Genomic DNA, 25,666 nt, shown 5'->3' on the forward strand with positions numbered 1-25,666 from the left:
ACAGAGAGTTCGATATCGAGACATCTGGTCACCCTAGATTCTGGCAGACATGGCATCTCACCCTCTCCCTGTCAGGCTGTAATGCATGGTACCAAAGCAAATGGTGGAAGAAGACCAAACTTCACGTTTCAGGGTTGAAGCCAATCTCTCATATGTCAGAGTTTGGATAAGACCCTCATGAAAGAGCAGACCACTCACCACCCCACCCACCACCTGCCCACTGCAGGGTTTTTTGCACCTTCCTCAGAAGTATCTGGTGCTACCACTGTCTGAGGATACTTGGCTAAATGAGACCTCAAGTGTGATCCCAAGTGGCAGTTTCCACGGCCCTATGTTCTCTTTCAGTGAAAGAACCCCGGAGCGCTGGATGGGATGGGACACTTACCAGAGAATAATCTCCCGTCCCCACTTTCTGCTGCAATGTTACAAAAGTTGCCCAGTTACAAACACAACAAAGCACGGAACGGCTAACCCTGCATTCCAAGGGGGTTTTTCTTACCTACGTGGACAAGCCTTGGCATTGTCTACTTTTACCTCATCTCATATGGCACAATGCCCGTGGAAGTCAGTGCCGCCGGCAGGAAGTTCAGAGCTCCGCTGACATTTTTCACACATTTTTTCATACCTCTAAAGCTCTCCCACAGCTTTAACCCCTGTTCTGCCAATAGAAGAAGTGTGTGAAATGAGCCCCTCGCTCACTAATGCACAAGACTAATCCTAATTGAGACGAAGCTTTAAGTGATTTAAGAGGAGAAAGGTCTATGAGATGGTTGGATAATTTTATGACCAATAATATTTGTACTTAAACATGCTAAGATGGGAGCCATCTAATCTCATGCTTCAGGGCTCATGCATGAGTCTCAAGCTTCAGGGCACCATTTCATACTATACATCAGGGCATCGGCTGATCACTATAAGGGTCAGGAAGGAAACTCTACCCCCAACTCCCTTTATCCAGCACTGTAAATATGGGCAAATATGGCTTTCGGAGGCTAGAACCCTTTCAGTGTGAGAGAGAAGACTGTTTTCTGAATATCTTCTCTACATATAGAAAGGGACCACGGTCACCAGAAACACTTTGAGAGAAAAGAAAACAGAGATTTAAAAAAAGCCCCACGGGTGAGCTGTCGAGCTAACAGCTTAGGCTGGAGTGAGGTTCCTCCTGGAGAATGGATGCAGAGCTGCCAAGTCTCATTCATCTCCAGGACTTTTAGGGCAGTTCTAAAAGCTTCTCTCTCTCTCCCGAAGAAGGACTTGATGTTCGCTTCAGGGAGATCAGCCTCCCTCAGCCTGCGCCAGCCTGACAGAGGTGGTTTATGGATCCTATTGCATTTTTAAAAAGGCAAGCCACCACTTTCAGAGACAAGCCACGGAAATACACAGTCTGACTAACAGCAGCATTGCATGCTCTCCTGGGGTCCAGAACCCGGCTCCCATTTCCTGAGACCGCTAGCCACAGCCACTGCTGTGTTCCAGGGGCTGGGCGCAGCTCAGCCTCCACCGAGAGGTATGCAAACAGGCTTCCGGCTTCCCATGAGCCCTTGCAACCATTCTGAATCTTTCTGTAGAAACTCAAGACCTTTTCTCCATAGCCCCAGATATCTGCCCCCAGGAGAGAATGGGTCTTACACTCTGCTGGGTAGAAGTTAATCTTTCAGCAGCTGGTGAAACAAAGCAGTGAAGCCACTGTGAGAAAAAGAGCTGGGGAGGTGGGCGGAAGAGGGTTAAAAAGGAAACGCCCCAGTGTCTAGCTGAGGCGGGAGCTGGGATGATGGTGGGCTTGCTGTGTGATGCTCGGAGAGAACAAAGGTGATGGTGGAAGCCTTGGGGGAATAATAGGTTGAGGCAGTAGACACCAGCCTCCACCAAGAGGGCTTCCTTGCCTTTTGTTATTCAAGCGTGCAACAGGGAGGGCATCCTCCTGGCTCCCCAGCTGCTCCTGGATGTTGTGGATCTTGCCTGAGCTCTCCTGGCCTTTCCTGCACTCAGCTAATGCAGAGCAGGGCATGCTTAGTGTGTGGCTCACAGGGTGCGTGTTACCTGTGCTCCACCAACCGCACTGGCCTCGGGGCTTGTTTCAAGGCACTGGCTGAGTTGAGCCTGTAGGGCTCTGGGGCTCTGGCTAACCTGCCACCAATTTCCTCTCCGAGCAGGACGCGGGACCAGCACTGCCAAATATCCTCCTCCTGCTGTAAATCTCACGATGCAGGACAGCCCAGGGACATCTAAACCCTTTGGCTAACTGAGCACTCAGGTAACCGGAAACGCTAGTTTGAGCTGTAGTTTTACTGGGATAGAAATACAGGGAATAATTCTTATGTTTGTGAAATACTCTTTAATAAAGTACAAAGTAAAAGAACCAAATTACTGAGTTTATTAAAACACAAATGTTGTAAGCCTGAGCAACTTAGCTTCATGGGGGCCCCTGTAGCATGGGGCCTGTCAAGGTTCCTTCCCCACTCTGAACTCTAGGGTACAGATGTGGGGACCTGCATGAAAACCCCCTAAGCTTATTCTTACCAGCTTAGGTTAAAACTTCCCCAAGGTATAAACTATTTTACCTTTTGCCCTTGGACTTTATTGCTGCCACCACCAAGCGTCTAACAAATATATAACAGGGAAAAAGACCGCTTGGAAATGTCTTTCCCCGCAAAATCCACCCCAAACCCTACACCCCCTTTTCTGGGGAAGGCTTGATAAAAATCCTCACCAATTTGCATAGGTGAACACAGACCCAAACCCTTGGATCTTAAGAACAAGGAAAAAGCAATCAGGTTCTTAAAAGAAGAATTTTAATTGAAGAAAAAGTAAAAGAATCACCTCTGTAAAATCAGGATGGTAAATACTCTACAGGGTAATCAGATTCAAAATATAGAGAATCCCTCTAGGCAAAACCTTAAGTTACAAAAAGACACAAAAACAGGAATATATATTCCATTCAGCACAACTTATTTTATCAGCCATTGAAACAAATCAGAATCTAACGCATATCTAGCTAGATAAATTACTAAGTTCTAAGACTCCATTCCTGTTCTGTTCCTGGCAAAAGCATCACACAGACAGACAGAGCCTTTGTTTCTCCCCTCTCCAGCTTTGAAAGTATCTTGTCTCCTCATTGGTCATTTTGGTCAGGTGCCAGCGAGGTTATCCTAGCTTCTTAACCCTTTACAGGTGAAAGGGTTTTTCCTCTGGCCAGGAGGGATTTTAAAGGTGTTTACCCTTCCCTTTAGATTCATGACAGGGCCCCAGGTAATTGCCCTGCTTGCTACCCCTTAACGTCAGCCCTGGCTTTTATATGCAGAAAACCAGTTGTTGTGGTACAGGTGGGCCATGGAGATTTTTATAGCATATTGGGGGGGCCTCAGCAAGCAAAAGGTTGAGAACCCCTGCTCTATACAACTAGAAACCCATTGATTGGCATGCCAAGAGACTAACTGGGAAGTTATTCGTGGTGATTAACTTACAAAAGGCAACATGGGGGATGCACTGTAGATACGGATAACTAGGATTTGGGGATAAAGGGAGTTTGGGTAACAAAATTATGCCATATTTGGTATTATTTTTAAAGCTCCTGCTCCTGAAGTCAGGTGATTCAGTGAGAATCTCAGTTTCTATTTTTAAAAAGGTACGTTTCCAGCCCTCATAGATGCAGAGAAAAACTAGAAAATCTGACCACCTAAAGGCTCAAATGCCAGAAGGTCAATAAAAAGAACTTCATATCGATTCTTTTTAAAAATCTCATTTTTTAAAGTCAATCTCATAATTTTGGGGTGGGTCTGACTCATGCTTTTGGAACCACACACAGTATCCAGATGAGTCCATACCACTGATTTCTATCATGGCATTATAATATTATCCGTAGTAGTATTCTTCCCATACAAACATCTTGTTTGCTCTTTTGACTGCAGCTGCCCATTGAGCAGAGGTCTCCATTGAGCGGTCTCCCCTTCCCTGAGTTGATACAGTTAATTGAGACCCCTGTAAGGTCTCTGAGCAACACAGCACCCCTCCCCGCACTGTGCTTTACTTTGCATGTATCAGCAGTGAGCTGCATCTCCCATCATGATGCCGTCACTCCCTTAGCATGATTCAATCCCTCTCGAGTTCCCCACACTCCTCTCTGGACTCAACTAACCACAACAACTGAGGGTGATAGGGCATGAAGGGCTGTGACTGTGAACCACGATTCATGGACAAGAGGTTTTTGTAAACCTTTAAAGCTAAAGCTTCTGTGTTCTGCACCTGGGATGGAAATCCCTTTAGAAATGGTAACCTTAGCTAGAGAAGGGTGGGGGGAAGCTTCTTTGTTTGGTCTGTGGGTTTTTGGGGTGTGGAAAGTTTATGAGCCTTTTAGAAAGTTCAAGTGTTTGTTTATACCCCTGGTGCTGAGTTTCCTCTCCTGGAGAGATGCCCGCGTACCTCCTGTTAGCACTGCAAGGCAGCACACTCTCTGCAGAGGAGAAAGGACCCATTTTGAAGCACTTGGAGAACAGGAAGGTGATCAGGAACAGTCAACACGGATTCACTAAGGGCAAGTCATGCCTGACCAACCTGATTGCCTTCTATGATGAGATAACTGGCTCTGTGGATATGGGGAAAGCGGTAGACGTGATATACCTTGACTTTAGCAAAGCTTTTGATAGGGTCTCCCACAGTATTCTTGCCAGCAAGTTAAAGAAATATGGATTAGATGATTGGACTATAAGGTGGATAGAAAGCTGGCTAGATCGTCGGGCTCGACAGGTAGCGATCAACAGCTCAATGTCTAGTTCGCAGCCGGGTATCAAGCGGAGTGCTCCAGGGGTCAGTCCTGGGACCGCTTTTGTTCAACATCTTCATTAATGATCTGGATGATGGGATGGGTTGCACCCTCAGCAAGCTCGTGGATGACACAAAGCTGGGGGCAGAGGTAGATATGCTGGAGGGTAGGGAGAGGGTCCAGAATGACCTAGACAAATTAGAGGATTGGGCCAAAAGAAATCTGATGAGGCTCAACAAGGACAAGTGCAGAGTACTGCACTTAGGATGGAAGAATCCCATGCACCACTACAGACTAGGGACCAACTGGCTAAGCAGCAGTTCTGTAGAAAAGGACCTGGGGATTACAGTGGACGAGAAGCTGGATATGAGCTAACAGTGTGCCCTTGTTGCCAAGAAGGCTAACAGCATTTTGGGCTGCATTAGTAGGAGCATTGCCAGCAGATCGAGGGACGTGATCATTTCCCTCTATTCGGCACTGGTGAGGCCACATCTGGAGTATTGCGTCCAGTTTTGGTCCCCCCACTACAGAAGGGATGTGGACAAATTGGACAGAGTCCAGCAGAGGGCAACAAAAATGGTTAGGAGGCTGGGGCACATGACTTATGAGGAGAGGCTGAGGGAACTGGGCTTATTTAGTCTGCAGGAGAGAAAAGTGAGGGAGGATTTGATAGCAGCCTTCAACTACCTAAAGGGGGGTTCCACAGAGGATGGAGCTCGGCTGTTCTCAGCGGTGGCAGATGACAGAACAAGGAGCAATGGTCTCAAGTTGCAGTGGGGGAGGTTTAGGTTGGATATTAGGAAAAACTATTTCACTAAGAGAGTGGTGAAGCACTGGAATGGGTTCCCTAGGGAGGTGATGGAATCTCCTTCCTTAGAGGTTTTTAAGGTCAGGCTTGACAAAGCCCTGGCTGGGATGATTTAGTTGGGGATTGGTCCTGCTTTGAGCAGGGGGTTGGACTAGATGAACTCCTGAGGTCCCTTCCAATGCTGATCTTCTATGATTCTATAACCCATAGGCAGTTCAGCTGCTCATCTCAAAGGGGCCTGGCAATAAAATGCCCACTGTCCCTCTAGGCTCTCCCTATGGGTGGAGATCCAGATAATGTCTAAACTAGATCAGAGTCACCTTTGTGTAACCTGAAATGTGCTTACGGGCCTCTGCCTTCTCCCCCCTCTCCCACCCGCCACATTCTGGGGCTCGCTCGCCCTGTGCCCTCAGAACGGCACACACCCAGTCATGGTATCACCACACGCTCTGGCAGGCTTCCTGTCAAACGTCCACCGCATCGTCACCCAAATACAAGGCGCCTGGAAAACTGCCGAGATTGCAGCGTTTAGCCCTGCGCCGATCCAGAGAGAAGATTCAGAAAGTACAAGGCTTGATCCTTGAGCTTTGGCCCCATCTCCTACCCGAGGCTGTGACCTGGCTCTCCCCATCTAGGCAAGAATGGAGACATCCCAGCCCAAGCCAGCGTCAGTTCTATGCTACCGCAGTGCTCCTCCACCGCACTGTGTGCGGAGACTCAGTGGGCAGAGCTCAGCATTGCTGCCGGACACGTGACACAGCTGCCCAGATGTGTCAGCCAGCTACATGCTCCTCAGCTAAGCAGCAGGAATTGCCTGGTATTCAGTGTTTGGGGGACGCTCACCCACACCTGGAGAGTGCTCTGCCCCTCGAGCCAGCTCCTTCCACTCATGCCAGCACAGCATATGCTGCACGTGCAGCCATTCACACCTTTCCACGGCCTCCTGGGAAAATCACAGGCCCATGCCCTCTCCATGTTCCTCTTCATCCTGAGGGAGATGGAGGATCAGGATATGGCAAAACAAACTGTCATAACCATACAGCTAAGGGTAGCCTAGAATTCCTCCTTACCTGCAAGGGGTTAAGAAGCTCAAATAAACTGGTTGGCACCTGACCAAAAGGACCAATGGGGAAAGAAGATACTTTCAAATCTTGGGGGGGGGGGGGGGAGAAAGGCTTTGTTGTGTATGTTCTCTTGGGAAGCAGAGAAGCATCAGGTCAGAAAACTCCTTCTCCTATAAACCATCCTAAAAGTCTCTCATATTACAAAAATTGGAAGTAAAAGCCAGGCAAGGCGTGTTAGATTATCTTTTGTTCTGCTTGTGAATTTTTCTTTTGCTGGAGAGAGGTTTATTCCTGTTTTTTGTAACTTTGAAACTAAGCCTAGAGGAAGTTCTGCTGTGTTTTTGAATCTTTTGTTACCCTGTAAAGTTATTTTCCATCCTGATTTTACAGAGGTGATTTTTACCTTTTTTTTTTTTTTAAATAAAATCCTTCTTTTAAGAACCTGACTGATTTCTCTATTGTCCTAAGACCCAGGGGCTTGGGTCTGTGATCACTTTGTAACCAATTGGTTAGGATATTATTCTCAAGCCTCCCCAAGAAAGGGGGTGTAAGAGCTTGGGGGGATATTTTGGGGGAATAGGAACTCCAAGTGGTCCTTTCCCTGATTCTTTGTTAAATCACTTGGTGGTGGCGACGTACCCTCCAAGGGCAAAGAATTTGTGCCTTGGGGAAGTTTTAACCTAAGCTGGTAGAAATAAGCTTAGGGGGTCTTTTATGCGGGTCCCCACATCTGTACCCTAGAGTTCAGAGTGGGGAGGGAACCCTGACACAAACAAACAAACAAACAAACAAACATCCTCCCTCCTAATCCTCCTGACATGACCCGCTGCGGGCCAGATCCAGCCCAGCTTAAGGTGGTTACAGTTCCCACCCGCATCCGCACCACCTCTCCTCAGTCTCCACTGACGTCTGTCTCCCTTTCCAGTGTCACAGCCTACTGCCGCGCCGCACTGGATGACTAGCAACTTCCAGAAGTAAATAACAACCCCATACAATGCAGCAGGAATGCCACAATGCACAACAAGCTGGCTTGTCCAAACAGACCCTGGGACAGGGCAAGGGCCTGAGGGCAAGGTCCCAGGGGTGCCTCTGGTCACCACCCCGTGCAGCGATCCTCACCATGCTCCCAGGCTAAAAAGGGCTAGGCTGAGCTAGCAACAGGGGAAGAGACCTCAAGGAACTCCTAGGCAGGTGGCACTCCTTCCTCTGAGTCTACACTGACCCAACCCCTCAATGGCGGGTCAAAGTACCCCTCGGCCTCCCTGGCAGCCATACCAAAATCACTGGGCGGACTGCAACCCTTCCGGTGACAGCCTTCAGGGAAGAAAATAAAGTGCTTGGTACCACACTTTCCCATTTCTCAGAGAGGGAAGAATAAATCCATCCACTCTTGCAGGGTCCTGAAGATGTGAAACAACACTTCCTGGCCAGTGGTATCAAAGGCTGCTCCTAGAGATAACCGGTTCATCGGGGCCTGTTGCTAGGGAGAGATTGTCAGCCATGGGTAATACATCACTGGTCCAAAATTAGGTCTAAAAGCTGCCTGGCAAAGGGGGTGGCTATCTGGGGTCAAGATGAAATGGCAGTTCCTCCAGCAGCACCTACTCAATAACCCCCACCCCCAGACGGGAGGTCAGAGGCTGGAGAGCTGGCTAATGTCAAGCGAGGGGCCTGAGACAGGGGCCCCTGTTGTCTGTGGGTGGCAGACATTCCTGAAGGGAAACTTTCACCACCCCCTAAATAATGTTCCCCCCAAATACTCTTCACTCTGCTCTCTTCCCTAGCCAGGGAGAGCCGGATCCAGCTCACAAGTGATGGGGAGCGCACACAAGATCTCACAGAGCAAAAGAAGATGAAATTTAGCTGAAGAAGACTGCATTTATAGCTGCCTGCCTAGCACTTTGTGGGTTTGACAAAATTAGATTTATCTTTTCAGCAAAGCAGGTGCACAATTATTGTTTATGTAGACTGATATACGTGCACACACAGTATCCCAGGTCAGTGGCTCTTAACTTTTCCAGACTACTGTACCCCTTTCAGGAGTCTGATTTGTCTTGCATCCCCCAAGTTTCCCCTCACGTCAAAACTACTTGCTTACAAAATCAGACATAAAAATACAACAGTGTGGTACTGACCCATTGCTGACTTTCTCATTGTTATCACAGAATTATCAAATACAACAATTGCAATGTAAATATTGTATTGACATGTCAGTATGTCGTACAGAGGGCAGTGTAAACAAGTCGTTGTCTGGATGAAATTTTAGTTTGTACTGGTTTCGATGGTGCTTTGTACGTAGCCAGTAGTAAAACTAGGCAAATATCTAGTGAGTTGACATACCGCCAGAAAACCTCTGTGTGCCCGCAGGGGTATGCGTACCTCTGGTTGAGAACCACTGGTCTAGGCAGAGCTAGGAGTGATGCCCATAGCTAAGATTACCCAACACTTCCCGTTATAACTGCCTTTTTGAAGCTTTTACAATTTCCCACAACACAGTCAGGGAGTTGGATAGGAGCTGGGGGGTGTGTATCTCCGAGACAGGGTATTGGATAGGAGCAATGTGGGAAGAGGAGGAGACAGGGTGTTAGAGCTGGCAGTTGGAGCAGGGGGTGGGAAGCGGGAGCTGGCGGTTGGAGGTGGCAGGAGGGGGCTGGAGGCGGGAGCTGGCAACTGGAGAGGAAGGACGGGGCGGGAGCTGGCAGTGGGAGGGGGCAGGAGGGGGTGGGAGGTAGGAGCTGGCGCTGGTCGGATAGGAGCAGAGAGGGTAGGGGATAGGAGCGGGAGGTTGTAGGGGTCAGCAGGGGGCGGGAGGCAGGAGCTGGCGCTGGTCGGATAGGAGCAGAGAGGGTAGGGGATAGGAGCGGGAGGTTGTAGGGGTCAGCAGGGGGCGGGAGGCAGGAGCTGGCGGTGGGAGGGGGTAGGAGGGAGTGGGAGGTAGGAGCTGGTGCTGGTCGGATAGGAGCAGAGAGGGTAGGGGATAGGAGCGGGAGGTTGGAGGGGTCAGGTGCTGAAGAAGGGGGGGTTGCATAGGCATTTTATAACTTGGGAGTTCTTGACTTTGCACCTCCCTCTGGTGTCAGCCTCCTGTTTGGGACGCAGTCGTGGGTATGCTGTCTATCGACCACGTGCTCACAGTATGGGCCAGATCTGCACCCACACGAGTTTACAGTCAGTGAAGCTGAGGAGAGCTGGGGGCAATGTCAGCCTTCCTGCTCGCCTGACCCTGGGCTAGTGGGAGCCAAAAAAGCACCGGGTGCAGCTCCCCTCGGCCATGCCCTTCATAGGCAGGGGAGGAGCAGGTGCTTCAAGCTAGCTTTAAACCGGCTGGGGATTTCCCTCTATCAGGGCGCTCCTCGCTGCCCCAGAGCTGCCTTCCAGCACAAACACCTGGACGGGACTGCGTGTCTGGCCTAGCTATTAAAAATCCCTGACAAAATCAGGTTGACATGGAGTGCACGGTAGGACAAGTAGTAATGGGGTTATTCTGCAGAAAGGGTGAGTTAGGTTTGATACTAGGGAACTCTTTCTAACTACAAGGCTAGTTAAGCTCTGGAACAGGCTTCCAAGGGAGATTGTGGAAGCCCATCATTGGAGTCTTTAAATCATGGACAAACACCTGTCAGGGATGTTCTGGGTTTACTCGGTCCCACCTCAGCGCAGGGGGCTGAACTAGATGACTCAAGGTCCCTTCCAGCCCGACATTACTACGAGTCTAATGAAAGTAAATTACATTACAGGGATGTTGTAATTATCCCAAAACTAAGTGTTCTGAACCCCGGAAATTTGCAGAGAAAGTTAAACTTAAAATGCATCCAAACATGTGGCGGTAAGAAATGCATCCAAACAATGTTTACTTTGCCCTGTGGTGGTTTATAGTCATTTTTTGCCACTGTACTGTTGGAGATAGAGAGTTGCGCTAAGAGGCAAATGCAAGCAGTAGCCATCTTTGCTAAGGCAGCCTGTGCCCTCAGCCCCACTTCGATGCTAGCCATTTTGAAAGAGGGAAGATCTTTGTGGAATTCTCACCTTATCCGTCAGCCTCTGTTGAAGAAGAAACTTTCAACTTTGAAGAATAGTAGCAAAAAAGACCAAGAATCCTAAAAATAATCCTATAAATATAGTCCATGCACCAGATTTCACTGAGTTTGAATAGTCTGTGTTATTCTGTTACTAAGACCATTAAGGACAAAAATAGGTTTGACAGACTTTTCTTAACGGAGTCATTTAAAATTCATTTTTAACGGATTATCTAATTACAGCTTTCATAGCTTCATAGATTCCAAGGCCAGAAGGGACCATTGTGATCATCTAGTCTGACCGCCTGTATAGCACAGGCCAGAGAACTTCCCAAAATAACTCCTAGAGCAGATCTTTTAGAAAAACAACCCATCTTGATTTAAAACTTGCTAGTGATGGAGAATCCACCATGACCCTTGGTAAATTGTTCTAATAGTTAATTATCCTCACTGTCAAAAATGTACACCTTGTTTCCACTCTGAATTGGTCTAGCTTCAACTTCCAGCCTTTGAATCATGTTATCCCTTTCTCTGCTAGACTGAAAAGCCCATTAGTAACTATTTGTTCCCCAAGCAGAGTTGGACCGTGCAAGGGAATGAAAACCAATAATAAACAGCTCCAGAGCCATCTAAAGAAGAAGAAAACAAGGGAAGAATAAATGAGACCTCTGAGCACTGAGGATGGGGTGGATATTAAAGATTATCTAGGCATGGCCCAACACCTAAACAAATACTTTGCTTCAGTTTTAAATAAGGGTAATGAGGTGCTATGGGGTAGTGGCAGGGTGGCTAATGGAAATGAGGATGTGGAGGTAGAAATTACCATGTCCATGGTGGAAGTCAAACTCAAACAGCTTAATGCAGAGGTCCCCAATCTGTGGAGAGCCACCCAGCTCCACTCCTGGCTCCGGTTGCAGCCCTGTGCCTGAGGATCCAGCTGCCAGCCCCACTCCCAGGGGTCCCCTCCCAGCCCCAGCTATGGCCTCAGCCTCAGCCCCCTTACTTCTGTCCGCATCCCTCCCTCCCAGAGCCGTGGCCCTGCTCCTGGCCCTGACTCCGGAGGGAGCGCAGACAGGGGTAAGAGGTAAAAAGTTTGGGGACCACTGTCTTAATGGGACTAAATCAGGGGGCCCAGATAAGCTCCATCCAAGAATATTAAAGGAACTGGCACATGAAATTGCAAGACCAATAGCAAGGATTTTTAATAAATCTAAACTTGGGTGTCTTACCCTATGACTGGAGAATTGCTGATATAGTTCCTATTTTTAAGAAAGGAAAAAACGTGATTTGGGAAACTACAGGCCTGTTCATTTGACCTCAATCGTATGCAAGATCTTGGAACAAATTCTGAAAAAGAAAGTAGTTAAGAACAGAGGTGAATGGTAATTGGGATAAAATACAACATGGGTTTACAAAAGGTAGATCATGCCAGACCAACCTGATCCTCTTTGAGGAGATAACTGATTTTTCAGACAAAGGAAATGCAGTAGATATAATTTACTTGGATGTCAGTAAGGCATTTGATATAGTTCCATATGGGAAATTATTCGTTCAATTGGAGAAGATGGGGATTAATGAGAGAATTGAATGGTAGATAAGGAACTGGTTAAAGGGGAGACTACAACCTGTCATACTGAAAGGTGAACTGTCTAGCTGAGTTTGTCAGGGTTCAGTCTTGGGACCAATCTTATTTAACACTTTTATTACTGACCTTAGCACAAAAAGCGGGAGTGAGCTAATAAAATCTGCAGATGACACAAAGTTGGGAGGTATTGCCAATATGGAGGAGGACCAGAATAGCATACAAGAAGATCAGGACAACCTTGCAAACAGGAGTAATAGAAATGGGCTGAAATTTTAGTGCAAAGTAATGCACTTGGGGACTAACAAGAAGAATTTTTGCCATAAGCTGGGGCTGTATGAGCTGGAAGGCACAGAGCAGGAGAAAGACCTGGGTGTATTGGTTGTTCACAGGATGACTATGAGCTGCCAATGTGAAGCAGCCATGAAAAAGGCTAATGTGATCCTAGGATGCATCAGGTGAGGTATTTCCAGTGGAGAAGGGAAGTGTTAAAACCAGTATACAAGGCACTGGTGAGACCTCATCTGTGTGCAGTTCTGGTCTCCCATGTTTAAGAAAGATGAATTCAAACTGGAACAGGTGCACAGAAGGGCTACTAGGAAAGAAATGGAAAACCTACCCAATGAGAGGAGACTCAATGAGCTTGGCTTGTTTAGCCTAACCAAAGAAGGCTGAGGGGAGATATGACTGCTCTCTATAAATACATCAGAGGAATAAATACCAGGGAGGGAGAGGAGTTATTTAAGTTAAGGGCCAATGTGGACACAAGAACAAAGGGATATAAACTGGCCATCAACAAGTTTAGGCTTGAAATTAGGTGAAGGTTTCTAACTATCAGGGTGAAGTTTCCAGAACAGCCTTCCAAGGGGAGCTGGCTTCAAGAATGAGCTTGATACGTTTATGGAGGGGATGATATGATGACACTACCTAAAATGGCATGTGGCCCATCTATGACTTCTAGCAGCAAATACTCCAATGGCCAGTGGTAGGACACTAGATGGGGAAGGCTCTGAGCTACTACAGAGAATTCTTTCCAAGGTGTCTGGCAGCTGGGTTTTGCCCACATGCTCAGGGTCTAACTGATCACCATATTTGGAAGGAATTTTCCCCTGGGTCAGATTGGCAGAGATCCCTGGGGATTTTTCGCCTTCCTCTGCAGCATGGGGCACGGGTCACTTGCAGGCTTAAACTAGTGCAACCAGTGGATTCTCTGTAACTTGAAGTCTTTAAACCATGATTTGAGGACTTCAGTAACTCAGCCAGAGGCTAGGGGTCTATCACAGGAGTGGGTGGGTGAGGTTCTGTGGCCTGCAATGTGCAGGAGGTCAGACTAGATGATCATGATGGTCCCTTCTGACCTTAAAGTCTATGAGTCTAGATACTTCTTAACCTTTTCTTTATGAAGCTCAATAGATTGAACTCCTAGAGTCTATCACTATAAGGCATATTTTCTAATCCTTTAATCGGTCTCATGGCTCTTCTCTGGCCCCTCTTCAATTTATCAACATCCTTCTTCAGTTGTGGGCACCAGAACTGGACACAGTATTCCAGAAGTGCTCACACCATTTCCAAATGTAGTGGTAAAATAACCTCTCTACTCCTACTCGAGATTCCCATGTTTATACATCCCAGAATTGCATTAGCTCTTTTGGCCACAGCATCACATTGGGAGCTCATGTTCAGCTGATTATCCAGCCCCACCTCCAATCTTTCTCAAAGTCACTGCTTCTCAGGGTACAGTCCCCTATCCTGTAAGTATGGCCTACGTTCAGGATCTGTCCCTTATACTGTGTTTGCAGCTATATTAACTATGCAGAATGTTCTCATTCAGATTCACGCACTGGCTGTTTTATGTGAGTACCCGTATCAGTCACGTGCATCGACGTCAGAGCTCACGGTTAGCTTTCAATAGACCATACCGGCTGGAACAAGTCAGGGGACAAGGCTGAACAATGTTAATGTTAACACAGGTTGCTTGTGAATAAAGACAGGTATATGCAGAGTCCAAAAGCATTTCAGAGAGGAGTTACGTGCAGATCAGATATATAAAAGGCAGCAAAGTATAGCGTTGATGCGATAAGACTACTGTATGCTGCTCTCATCAGCTGTACTGATCTGTTATCCACCGCCCTGAAACATCACCCTAGTTCTGAATAGCGTGAATGCCTCTGTTTATTTCAGGTGGATTTTCCGGAAGTGCTCAGCATTGGCCTAACTCTGCTCCTGACCTGGAAATTCATTTGGCACGTACTGCCTGCCACAAGCCTACAGCAATCTTTCTTGGACTTTCTTCCCAGGTACAGTAGCCTTTCCCCAGCTAATATCTCTTGTGTTCGTTCCCTGTCCGTCTGCGTGTGACTTGACAGGTATTTATACTGAAGCTCATCTTGTTGCACATGTTGCACTGTTCTAATCCCTCCAAGGCACTTCAGACTTTTCTCTCACGTTGGTTACTTTCCCAGTTTCGGGTTCACCCGGGAACAGATTACGGTGAAAGCTATACCCTCCTTTAGGCAGTTCATGGAAATATTAAATGCCATGACCCCCTGGTATGCCACTAGGAGCAGTTTAGGACCCCGGTCTCCAAATGATTGCTTGTTCAAGTGGCGCAATCTTCAATCTGTTTATCATGTGGCCTGGCATTGAAGGAGATTGGCTTTGGTGAGCCTTGCTCTATCCACGGTCTTCCTGTTCTCTACGGCAGATCCTGCAATCTGATTGCGGGGAGCAAACCATAGAGCTGAATGAAGCCTCACTGAGGTCAGAGAGGTGCTGCATGGTGCAGGGCCCTGGCCCTCCCCTTCAGACTACAGGTGGTTCAGGGATGCTTGTTCAGTATTAATAGCAAAGGCAGCAGACTTGCTTGCCATGGTCTATTTGATACATCTGTTCGTTGCTGCTGAAAAGACATCTTTTCCCCAATGATAAACCCCTCCATTGGAGCAGAGTGAGGCCGATACCAAGTGCTTTGGAAATCCCTGCTCTCTTGCATGCAGAAAAATATATACATCACAATGCTGTGTCTTCTATAATCTTAGATACCCAGTAGTGTAAGTTCCCCCAACCCCCACTCTTTTCTCCTTACCCTAACTTCCCTGTCCGTGTCCAGCATGTGTCTCTATTGCCTTGGACTGTGTATGGAATAAATCTGAAGGCTTGCAGCAGCTCTGTCCTTCTCTGGGCACCTCACAAACTTCAGTTTGTTTACTCAGGATGATGGAGCTCAGTGCACATTTAAACTACCTGCACAAGTATCCTGAACCCTTCTGCTGAGCACACCAGGTGCTGAAGGGTTCTCCCAGTGGTGAGCTGGAGCCGGTTCGCACCGGTTTGCTAGAACCGGTTGTTAAATTTAGAAGCCCTTTTAGAACCGGTTGTTCCGCGAGGGACAACTGGTTCTAAAAGGGTTTCTAAATTTAATCAGCCAAAAGTGGCACCTTAGGCACCTACTCCGTGGGTGCTCCAGGGCTGGAGCACCCACGGGGAAAATTTGGTGGGTGCAGAGCACCCACCGGCAGCTCCCTACCCTGCACCCGGCTCCAGCTCCCCTCCGCTCTGCCTCTGCCTCCTCCCCTGAACATGCCGCCTTGCTCTGCTTCTCCCCCCCACCCCCGGCTTCCCACGCAAACAGCTGTTCATGTGGGAAGCCGGGGAGGGCTGAGAAGCAGGCAGCGGCTTCGCGCTCAGGCCCAGGGAGGTGGAGGCGGAGCGGAGGGGAGCTGGGGCCAGGCATGGGGTGGGGAGCTGCCGGTGGGTGCTCTGCACCCACCAAATTTTCCCTGTGGGGGCTCCAGCCCCAGAGCACCCACGGAGTCGGTACCTAAGGCGCCACTTTTGATGTGATCAGTGGGGGGAGCGGCTGCTCCTCCCTAGCTACGCTCCCCCGCCCCTAGGAGCCAGAGGGACCTGCCGGATGCTTCCTGGGAGCTGCCCCAGGTAAGCCCTGCTGGGACTCCCCACCTCACCCCAGCAGGGTCCTCTGGCTCTTAGGGGTGGGGTGGGCACCCACTACAGTGGCCCACGAGACCCTCCTGCCCGGTTCTGGGGGCAGTCAGGGGAGAGGGGAGGGGGAGAGACGGGGCAGAGGTCCCGGGGGGAGCATCAAGGAACATGGGGGGTTGGATTGGGCAGGAGTGGGCCACGACCCCCTCATGGGGTGAGGAGGGAACCGGTTGTTAAGATTTTGGCAGTTCATCACTGGGTTCTCCCCTCTCCCACACACAGAGCCCAGACCCCTTCATTCAGCCCCCCCGCAAACCTCACAAGGTGTGTGTGCTGAACCAATGGCACAGTGACACCCTCACAAGCTGCACACTGCTTAGGCCAGGCTGTCACCTACACACCTCCAGACTACAGGAGCCATTAGCTCAGCCCTGACCCTAGCACGAGTCAGCTCATGGCAAAGCCGGCTTAGCCAAGCATACACAGCATGCTGGGCCTGAGGTGAGCACTGAGGGAGCTCCCCAGGGACTCAGTCGAACAGAGCAATGTGAATAACCGACTACGTGAATAACCGACTTTTCAGGTCAGGGGCCAAACTGAAAAGAAAAACAAAAAAGTTTCCGGAGAACCCAACTTGAAATCTTTTTTATTACATTTGTTCGAACCAAAACGAAACATCTTGTTTTGGGAGGAATTTTTAACCTTTTTTTTTAAAAAAAAAAATTGTAGTAAAATTCAGAAGAAATGGGGCATCTTGAATCAAAAAACCTAAATGTTTCTTTAGAAAATGTAGAAACAGTTTTGGGGGAGGGGGGGAAGGAGAGGGAAGGGAATAGGGTGACCAGACAGCAAATGTGAAAAATCGGGATGGGGGTGGGGGGTAATAGGAGCCTATATAAGAAAAAGACCCAAAAATCGGGACTGTCCCTATAAAATCGGGACATCTGGTCACCCTAGAAGGGAAGGTGGTCTGAAACAGTTTGGCAAATATAACCTCAATTCAGTAAATGTTTTGGTTGACCTGAATCTTCATTTTTTTGGCCAAAAATGCATAGAAGATTTCCAAGCATGGAAAATTTCAGCTCCCAAAATGAAAGCTTCAGAAAGTTAGAGCAAGTGACACCGGGGTGGAATGAAAACAGCTCCTCTGCTCTGCTGTAATCACTGTTTAGATCCACTGTTTTCTATTAATGTTTTGAAAATAGGCTGATGATGTGGGCTCTGGGAGGGAGTTTGGGTGCGGGAGGGAACTCCGGGCTGAGGGGGGGATTGGGGTGTGGGAGGGGTCCCAGTGGTGCTTACTGCGGCTCCCAGGAAGCAGCCACCAGGTCCCTGCAGCCCCTAGATGCATGGGCACCAGGGAGGCTCTTCACTCTGCCCCCACGCCCACAAATGCCGCCCCTGCAGCTCCCATTGGTCGCGGTTCCTGGACAATGGGAGCTGCGGAGCCGGCCCTTGGGGTGGGGGCAGTGCGTGGAGCCTCCCTGGCCACCCATGCATCTAGGGGCTGTAGGGACCTGGTGGCTGCTTCTGGGAGCCACACAGAGCTAGGGCAGGCAGGGAGCCTGCCTTAGCCCTGGGCCCCGAGTGTGCCGCTGACCGGACTTTTAACAGCCCAGTCGGTGGTGCAGACCAGAGCCTCCAGGGTCCCTTTACGATCAGAACGCCTGGCCACCCTAAATCAGACAAAGAGATTTAACAGATTAACTCCAGATTACAAACACGATCTCATATGACAGCACTGTGCCTCTCTCTTCCCTGCCAGCCAAAACCCACAGCTGGGACTGTGTCAGCCAGGTCTAACAAACTAACAAAGCCTAATACAGCATTTGGCTTTGAATTTCCCTCCTCCACAACACCCTTCACGTAGGGGGGAGAAAGGAGCACTTGTAACACAAATGTGCAGCTGTCTACACAAGTATTCCAGGGTAACCTTAATCTGGTCCCCTTGTGCATGTGCATTTTGGTGCAGTCTTGTCTAACGCCAGAGAGGAAGTCTGTGACACTCAGAGCCAGAAATAGAACCCAACTCCCTTAGGCCCCAGTCCATGCCTTAAGTAGAAGAAAATATTGTCCCTCTTCTTATGTTTTGCCTCATTCACTCCCCATCCTAGGCACTAAATGAAGCAGGGATCTTACAGTAAAAATTCTACACGCTTGTGTAATTACAGATAGTATTACCATGCATATGCACTACGGTACTGATAAAGGCAATCTGAATTTCCTAACATTTGAGTGCTTGATCTTGCAGTTTTAATGTAGTCTTTGGGTATGTGATTATTTAGGTTTTTTGGAACCATATCGACCCATAGGCTCCCCACCCCCATGAATTACCAGCAGGACTGGAAGCCAGGACCTTTAGATCCATAGCACAAACCGCTACCACTTGAGATAAAGGACGAACTTGTGGGAACTGTGAGCTGTTTTCTTCTACATAGACCAACCACTAAAAGGGGAAACAAGGCAGTCAGTACCTTGTACAACTATTTTCTATACAGCATAGAATACATAAAACTTTGGCACCAGGATGCCTCAGTTTTGTTCCTAGTTCTGGAGGCATGTGTGGTACAGGAGGTCACAAAGACAGCATAGCCAAGCACATAGATCTGGCTCATTCATTCTGAAAGGCAGTACGTCTCCATGGATGAGACTTGAGTCTGCTCTATTATAGGCATTCCTAGCTGTGCTAGTAGTGACCTTGTGCAAACACTCAGTTACCCCCTCCATAAAATGAGGGGGAATATTTACCCAGCTCGGAATACAGGGAGCGAGGTCTTGCGCTATCATGAGGGCTATGAAGTGCACAAATTATTAACATCAATCAGGAGGAGGTCTGCTGGGCATGGGGAGTGAGTGCTGCTGCTATGGCTGTGTGGCCCTTTAGTTCAGAGCCTAGCACCCAGAAGGCTGTGTGGGGCTCAGTGCAGTTGGCATGCTTGGAGCTCTTTGCATCAAGCCTTCAAAAAGCTCAGCTAAACATGTGCAAATGGCTGTTTTCAGAGTCTTATCATCCGACCAGGTCTGGAGAGAGTTACACAGGAGCAAGAGTGCAAAAGGCACGTTCCTGACCCCAGGACTATCCCATGACAAATGTCAAGTTCCTACTACGAAGCATGTTGTTTTCAGAAACACCCACATTCTCAGAACTGGCTGAATCATTTTCGCAGGGACTTAACGAAAAAGAATTCATCAGGGTCAGAGAGCAAACGAAAATAATTTCAAACCGAACTAAAAATAAAGTATTATGATGGAAAATGTTAGGCAACATTAAGTTCAGACATCAACTAGCCCCACCCGTAAGAACCCGTATGTGGGGTCAAATCCTCAGCTGGTGGAAATTGGCTTCAATGGAGCTGCTCTGATTTATAGCAGCCGAGGATCCGATTTGGTAGGTCTCTGTCGTAGCTACGTCTCTCAGGTGAGCTCCTTGAGTCAGCAGACAAAGTGTACTCCTGAGAACTCTGCCGAGTACAAATTCAACTCACGGGGCTTAGTGCTGATTGTAGCCATTGTTTGAAAGAGCTGGACCTTGATCAAACTGCGACATTCCTGGAGTAAATCTGATTCATCTCTCTGAAGTAGGGTGCTCAGACTTTGAGCTTCTGTTTTCAAGGGTCTCCTTGCAAGTTGCCCCCTGATTTGCAGAAAACTGAGAAGATTGCAGGAGCCCTTGTCTTTCTGAAAAGAGACTGATTCGAGCGTATGCCTATAAAGTGAGGAATGTGGCCAGCAAAGGGAGGCTAGTATAAAAATGGGAAAGAGAGATGGACACTCAAGAAGTCATGAGGAATGTCCATTTAGCAGCTGATGAACAGCAGAGCAGGAAACACTTGGGAAAACAGGATATTTACAAACCAGCAGGTGCAGAAGATATACATCCCACGTGGAAGGCATTTAGAGAACTACTGGCAATCATTTGGGGAAAGTCCTGGAGAACTGGGGGAAGTAGAAAAGGACAGGAGAAAAAACGTTGATCTTCTCCAGCACCCAAAACCCATGTGAATCAGTAAATCTAACTAACATCCCTGGGAAAAGAATATAAATCTGTAACACTTCACACCAGAGGAAAATGAAAACATGGGCAATAAGCAGTATGTTTATGAAGAACAAACCTGTGTACAGTCAATCTCTTTGCTATTTTGGATACAGATATAAAATGGAAGAAGAGAATGCAATTAATATCTGCACTCTGCTAAATGTTGGCTACAGCATCTCTGTGCATCGTACAGGAGGAATTCCATGTTTTGTATGCACAACTCAGGAGCAGCTTTCAGAGGGCTTAGCCACTAGTCTGCTGTCAAGGTGATATCTCACCCCATGTATGTATAGAAGGTATGCACAGCTGCCGTTCATTCCCTTGCTCATGCTTCCCCCCAGCCCTCCTCCACACACAGCCAAAGGGAACTGTGGCTTATAGCATCAGGTACTTACATTCAGCGCATTCTTAGCAGCTTCTGCTTCTGAGCGACTGTCAAAGCTGACAAACCCTACAGGCTGAGGAGAAAAGAGAAGAGGAGAGGGTCAGGGGATGACTCATGGAAGGAGCAGCACCGTCGCCTCACAGATACAGGGACCCTGCTCACTACTACCCACCAAGGGTACTTGGGACCTGCAGTCCCCAACAGCCATCTCCCTGTTTCAGAGCTGAGAGCCATCCTGCAGATCTCCAAGGTCCATGTCTGCTCAATGGGCTTCACTTTGGCCACCTCTGCTATAAACTCACTGGCTCTGCTGCCCTCCCCTCCTTCCAGTGGAAGGTCTAAGTGTGCAAGGGCTGGGATGAGTGTTGGGAGACATGCGGTGCACTGGGTACCCATAGGCCTAGTACAGCGTACCTGAAACCGCATTGGCTTCCCCAGTTGGCTGCAACTATGTTCTTAAAGTGGAGCCTTCAGGGACCCTCCCTCCATCCTTCATCTAGCTCTAGTGTGGGCAGACACACGCTGGATGGGGACTCCGAGCCCTTAGGCAAGGCCTAGAAGGGCTGTGCTGTGACTGAGCAGGAAACCTGTGTTCGGGGGCGACCACAGGACTCCTGCTCTCTTCCAGGTGCTTGGGGGAGAAGATGTGTCTGGAGTCTCCGGGTTACCCCTGCATCCTTTCTCCCCTCCGTTTTCCCTCTGGGTAATCCCAGAGGAGCTGTGGCTCAGAACTATGTTCTCTGCCCAGAGGATGCTGCTGCTGGGGCTGGTGCTACATGTAGCGGGAAAGAGCTGAAGAACGGGCTGAGCCACAAGGCGGCTCTCCACACCGGGCCAGACGCCAGGCTGAGCGCCCAGCGGCTCTCCCTGTGCCGGGCCGGGCCGGGCGGCTCTCCCTGTGCCGGGCCGGGCCGGGCGGCTCTCCCCACGCCGGGCCGGGCCGGGCGGCTCTCCCCACGCCGGGCCGGGCCGGGCGGCTCTCCCCACGCCGGGCCGGGCCGGGCGGCTCTCCCCACGCCGGGCCGGGCCGGGCGGCTCTCCCCACGCCGGGCCGGGCCGGGCGGCTCTCCCCACGCCGGGCCGGGCCGGGCGGCTCTCCCCACGCCGGGCCGGGCCGGGCGGCTCTCCCCACGCCGGGCCGGGCCGGGCGGCTCTCCCCACGCCGGGCCGGGCCGGGCGGCTCTCCCCACGCCGGGCCGGATGCCAGGCTGCGCGCCAAGCGGCTTTCCCTGTGCCAGGCCGGGCTGAGCAGCTCTCCCCACGCTGGGCCAGATACCAGGCTGAGCGCCAAGTGGCTCTCCCTGCACCGGGCTGGGTGCTGGGCTGAGCAAAACTCTCCCCACGCCAGGCAGTTTTCCCCGCATGCAAGGAAAAAAATCCCTTAACCGTGAGGCTCAACTTGAGCTCTTTTCTAGAAGGCTTGATTCCACCTAGGAATGCTAATAAAAGTACAGGTTCTGACTGCCCTGAGCTGCTCGCCCCAGCTGGCCTGCACACCTTCCATTACAGGGTAAAGATGCTGCAATGAAACAGGACGGGGCTGCTTGTCATGCCACTCCCGAGTGTTTTCGATTTGATTCACAGTTCCGCTTGTCCACAGAAAGCGCAGACTCAGCCGCATCTTCACAGAGAGCTCACAGGTCTGGGGCCCTAACACTGTGCTACCTTTGTGGTACACACCCCATTGGGAGCACTTCATTACCTTGCTGCTCATTCCTAAATTACCTCCCCCCCCCACCCCACGAAATACAGTCTTCTGCTCCTTGCATTGAGCAGAGCCAGCGGCTAGCCTGCAGGGAGGGTGGGGGCAAGGGAACATCCTGCACCTGGGTGTGCGGTGAGGCCACTAGATGTGTTTCTAATCCGTTTACAGCTAATGACTGTGATACTGGAGGTTCTGAGCACTGGTCAGGCTTTTACCTGTTTAGAGGTGAGTTTTATAAGAGAGCCTTCATAACCCTGCAAGAAAAGAGAAAAGCATTGTTTAGTCATGGCACTCACCGGGTCATGGCAAACAGTCAGCACTTGGAGCTAAAATGGGAAAAAGTGTAGGGTTCTGAGTTGTTTTTCACCATTTTACAGGGCATGCTGGCCCTTTAAGGCAGGCTACTGGCCTAGCAGAGCGCCACTAGCGATGCCAGCCTAGAACAGAGCCATATGGAACCATAGGCCACAGCAAGGCCTGCTGGGAAGGGAAGTTATACAGAGGCAGCTTTCTGTACCCTCAGCCAGAGAGAGGCCAGGGGAATGGGCAGAGAAGGCCAGAGGCTGGGAGAGGCGCTCTGGATCTCACCATAAGGCCTAGGAGGCCAGTTCCGGTGCAGTTCCTGCAGAACCCTGAAGAAAGGTCCTTGGAGTGGGGCGGAGAAGTGGGCATACTTTGGGGACGGATCAGACAGCTAATAATCCTGTTGGAGCTCCCACGGTGGGGAGGGTGTGAGCTCCCCAACAGCTGTATAGGACATGGCACAGAGAACACCTCTTTGCTGGGCATACAGCAGGGGTCAGGCACTAGCCCATGCTACAGCCCTTGGTGTTCCAAAGCAGTGCAAAGGGGCTGTACAGCTCCCCAAAGCAAGGATTCCTCTGGCTCTGCTTCACTTCCCCTGGCCTAGGGGGTGTGTTGGGGGCTGCCCGGAGGAGGGGGTTGTGGCAGAATGTACCCCTGTGTTCACACCCTACACGTGATTGTAATCATCTTTGTACAAAGTACACCTTGTGAAATATCATCTGAGAACTCATAATTTGGTCGCCAATATTGTCTTGGTAAAATGTGTAGCAACATTATATGTGAAGTTATAAGATTCCACTGTATTGTGTTAACACATGTTCCAACTGAGGCTGGCAAATAGAGTCTGTCTCAAACAAAGGGATGAGTGATCTTCTTAATTTGCATTTAAGCAGGGTCATCAAGCAGGGAAGGAAGATAAAGGAAGCTTAAACAGGTGAGAAAAAAGTAGCAGGGAACATCCTTCCATATAGACTTTTTGTCTCCTGGTACCCAGCTGGAAATGTTTTCAAAAAGGGGGACTGAAACTATAAAAAGGAGGGGCAAAGCCCCGCACGACATCCCTTCTCTCTCCCAGCCCATCGTATTCAAGGCACCTGAAGCAATAAGACAAAGCAAGCATTCGCTGGATTCTGGGGAGAGGGGGATCCTGACCTAAGAAGTTTGGTCAGCAAGACTGCTGAAAGCATGTAGTGAGAAAACGTTGCTTTGAATTGAACACAGTTTGTTCAGTTAGGCCAGGTCTACACCACAGACCTCTCGGAGAGGGGGATTAACTATGCAGACAATAGAAGTTCTCCCATCCAGGCAGTAGCATCTTCACTAAAGTGCTACAGTGGCGAGCTGGACCAGTGCAGCTATAGCACTGTACGTGAAGACAATGCCTAAGGGCGTATCTTTATTTTTCTTATAAACATTTCTGGCTTTTATGCCTCATTACTTGCACTCAGTTAAAATCTCTTTGTAATTAATAAACTTCTTTTACTGTTTTATCTAATCCAGTGTGTTTAAATTAAAGTGTTTGGGAAACTCCATTTAGGGTGACAAATTGTATCCAAATTATTTCTACCAAAGAGATAACGGACTTGATATAAACTTGTATTGTCCAGGAGAGGGCTGGGCAGTACAAGACATACACTTCTGGGGGAAATCTAAGACTGGGAGTGTGTTGGGGTCACCCTGCAATATAACCCAGGCTGGTAAGAGCCAAGGCATGGCTGGCTGGCCCCAGCACACACACAGACAGAGCTGGGAGTGATTTACACACTGGGGGCTGTTTGTGAGCAGGCCAGGCCGGAGGCTACAGCAGCAAAGCATTGTAAAGGACACCCCAGATCACAGAGCAGAGGTGACACAGACAGTGGCAGATTAGCCACTGGGCCAATGGGGCCTGTGCCCAGGATCCCAGGCCAATTGGGAGCCCCGAGAAAAATGGGCGCCTCAGGGCCCTGACCCGCTCCGTCCACCCGGCCTTCCTGTCGGGGTATGGGTTCAGGGCACAGGGGCTTGTCCTACTCTGCCCGCCTGGTGCTCCTGCTGGGGAGTGGGTCGGGGCACAGGGGCTTGCCCCACTCTGCCTGGTGCTCCTGCCAGGGAGCGGGGTTGGGGCGCAAGGCCTTGCCCCGCTCCACCTGGTGCTCCTGCCGGGGAACAGGGGCGGGGCGCGGGTGCTTGCCCAGCTCCACCCTTGGCAGGAGCACCAGGCGGGCGGAGCTGGGCAAGACCCCATGCCCCAACCCCGCTCCCCAGCACGAACACTGGGCAGGCAGAGCAGGGAAAGCCCCCGCGCTCTGGCCCCATTTCCCCCTCAGGAGCGTGGGAGGGAGGAGGTGGAGGGGGGGACGGATGACTGCAGATGAGAGGGGAGGGGCCCCCCGCTTGATCTGGCCCAGGGCCCCACAAAATCAAATCCACCTCTGGACACAGCTACTCATTAGTCTGGATTGTCCCCTTATACGTCACAGGGGTGTTGCTTTAAATTATCGCAGGGGCTGAATTGGTGTATAGCCACCTTTGTCCGCCACCTCAGGACCTGTGTCAAACACAGCTTCGCCAAGCCCAAAGAGCCTACGCTATGAGACAGAAGTGCTTACAACTCTTCTAGTTGCAAAAGCTGGAGCCAACTTCCTGCGCGCAATTATTCCTTATACCTGGAAATACGCATTTTGTGTGGTTCTAATTTAAGACCGAAGTTAAATAAGAAACGACAGAAAGCGCGTTAGGATTATCCCAGCGTCTGGAATTCCACAGTATTCCACAGTATTGCTAAGTGGATATTTGAAGTGTGATCCTCATGTGGATAATAGGGCCCTGTATTTTAAAAGAGACAATATCCCAGATTCAGTTCTTGCGGGGTTAGGAGACTCTGTGGGTCTGGAGAGGGTTAAAGGTGACATGGTCATGCAGTTAAATGTAAATCAGTGCAGCATTTGAACCGCCCAAGTAATCAGGCAGACTGAAACAGCTTCTCAATCTTCTGCCAGGAAAAAAATACTGCAACATCGTCTGTCATCATGTCTATGGGCAATGAATGAAATGATCAATGAAGCAGCCTTTCTTGGGGAA

General features: G+C 49.6%; 1 protein-coding gene across 5 annotated transcripts in view; it reads right to left on the reverse strand.

The window, feature by feature from the left end:
* Positions 1–25,666, reverse strand: part of RBPMS (RNA binding protein, mRNA processing factor) — a 139,403-nt gene that overhangs the window by 73,282 nt on the left and 40,455 nt on the right. For all 5 annotated transcript variants that reach the window (XM_084627010.1, XM_084627011.1, XM_084627008.1 and 2 more), the window contains 2 exons: positions 22,513–22,551; positions 20,603–20,665 (listed from right to left, as the gene is read on the reverse strand). In XM_084627010.1, the coding sequence (XP_084483136.1) occupies positions 20,603–20,665; positions 22,513–22,551 (102 nt within the window). The remainder of the gene's footprint in view (positions 1–20,602; positions 20,666–22,512; positions 22,552–25,666) is intronic.

Source organism: Lepidochelys olivacea (genome assembly GCF_965140295.1).
Source record: "Lepidochelys olivacea isolate rLepOli2 genome assembly, chromosome: 4".
Taxonomy (NCBI): domain Eukaryota; kingdom Metazoa; phylum Chordata; order Testudines; family Cheloniidae; genus Lepidochelys; species Lepidochelys olivacea.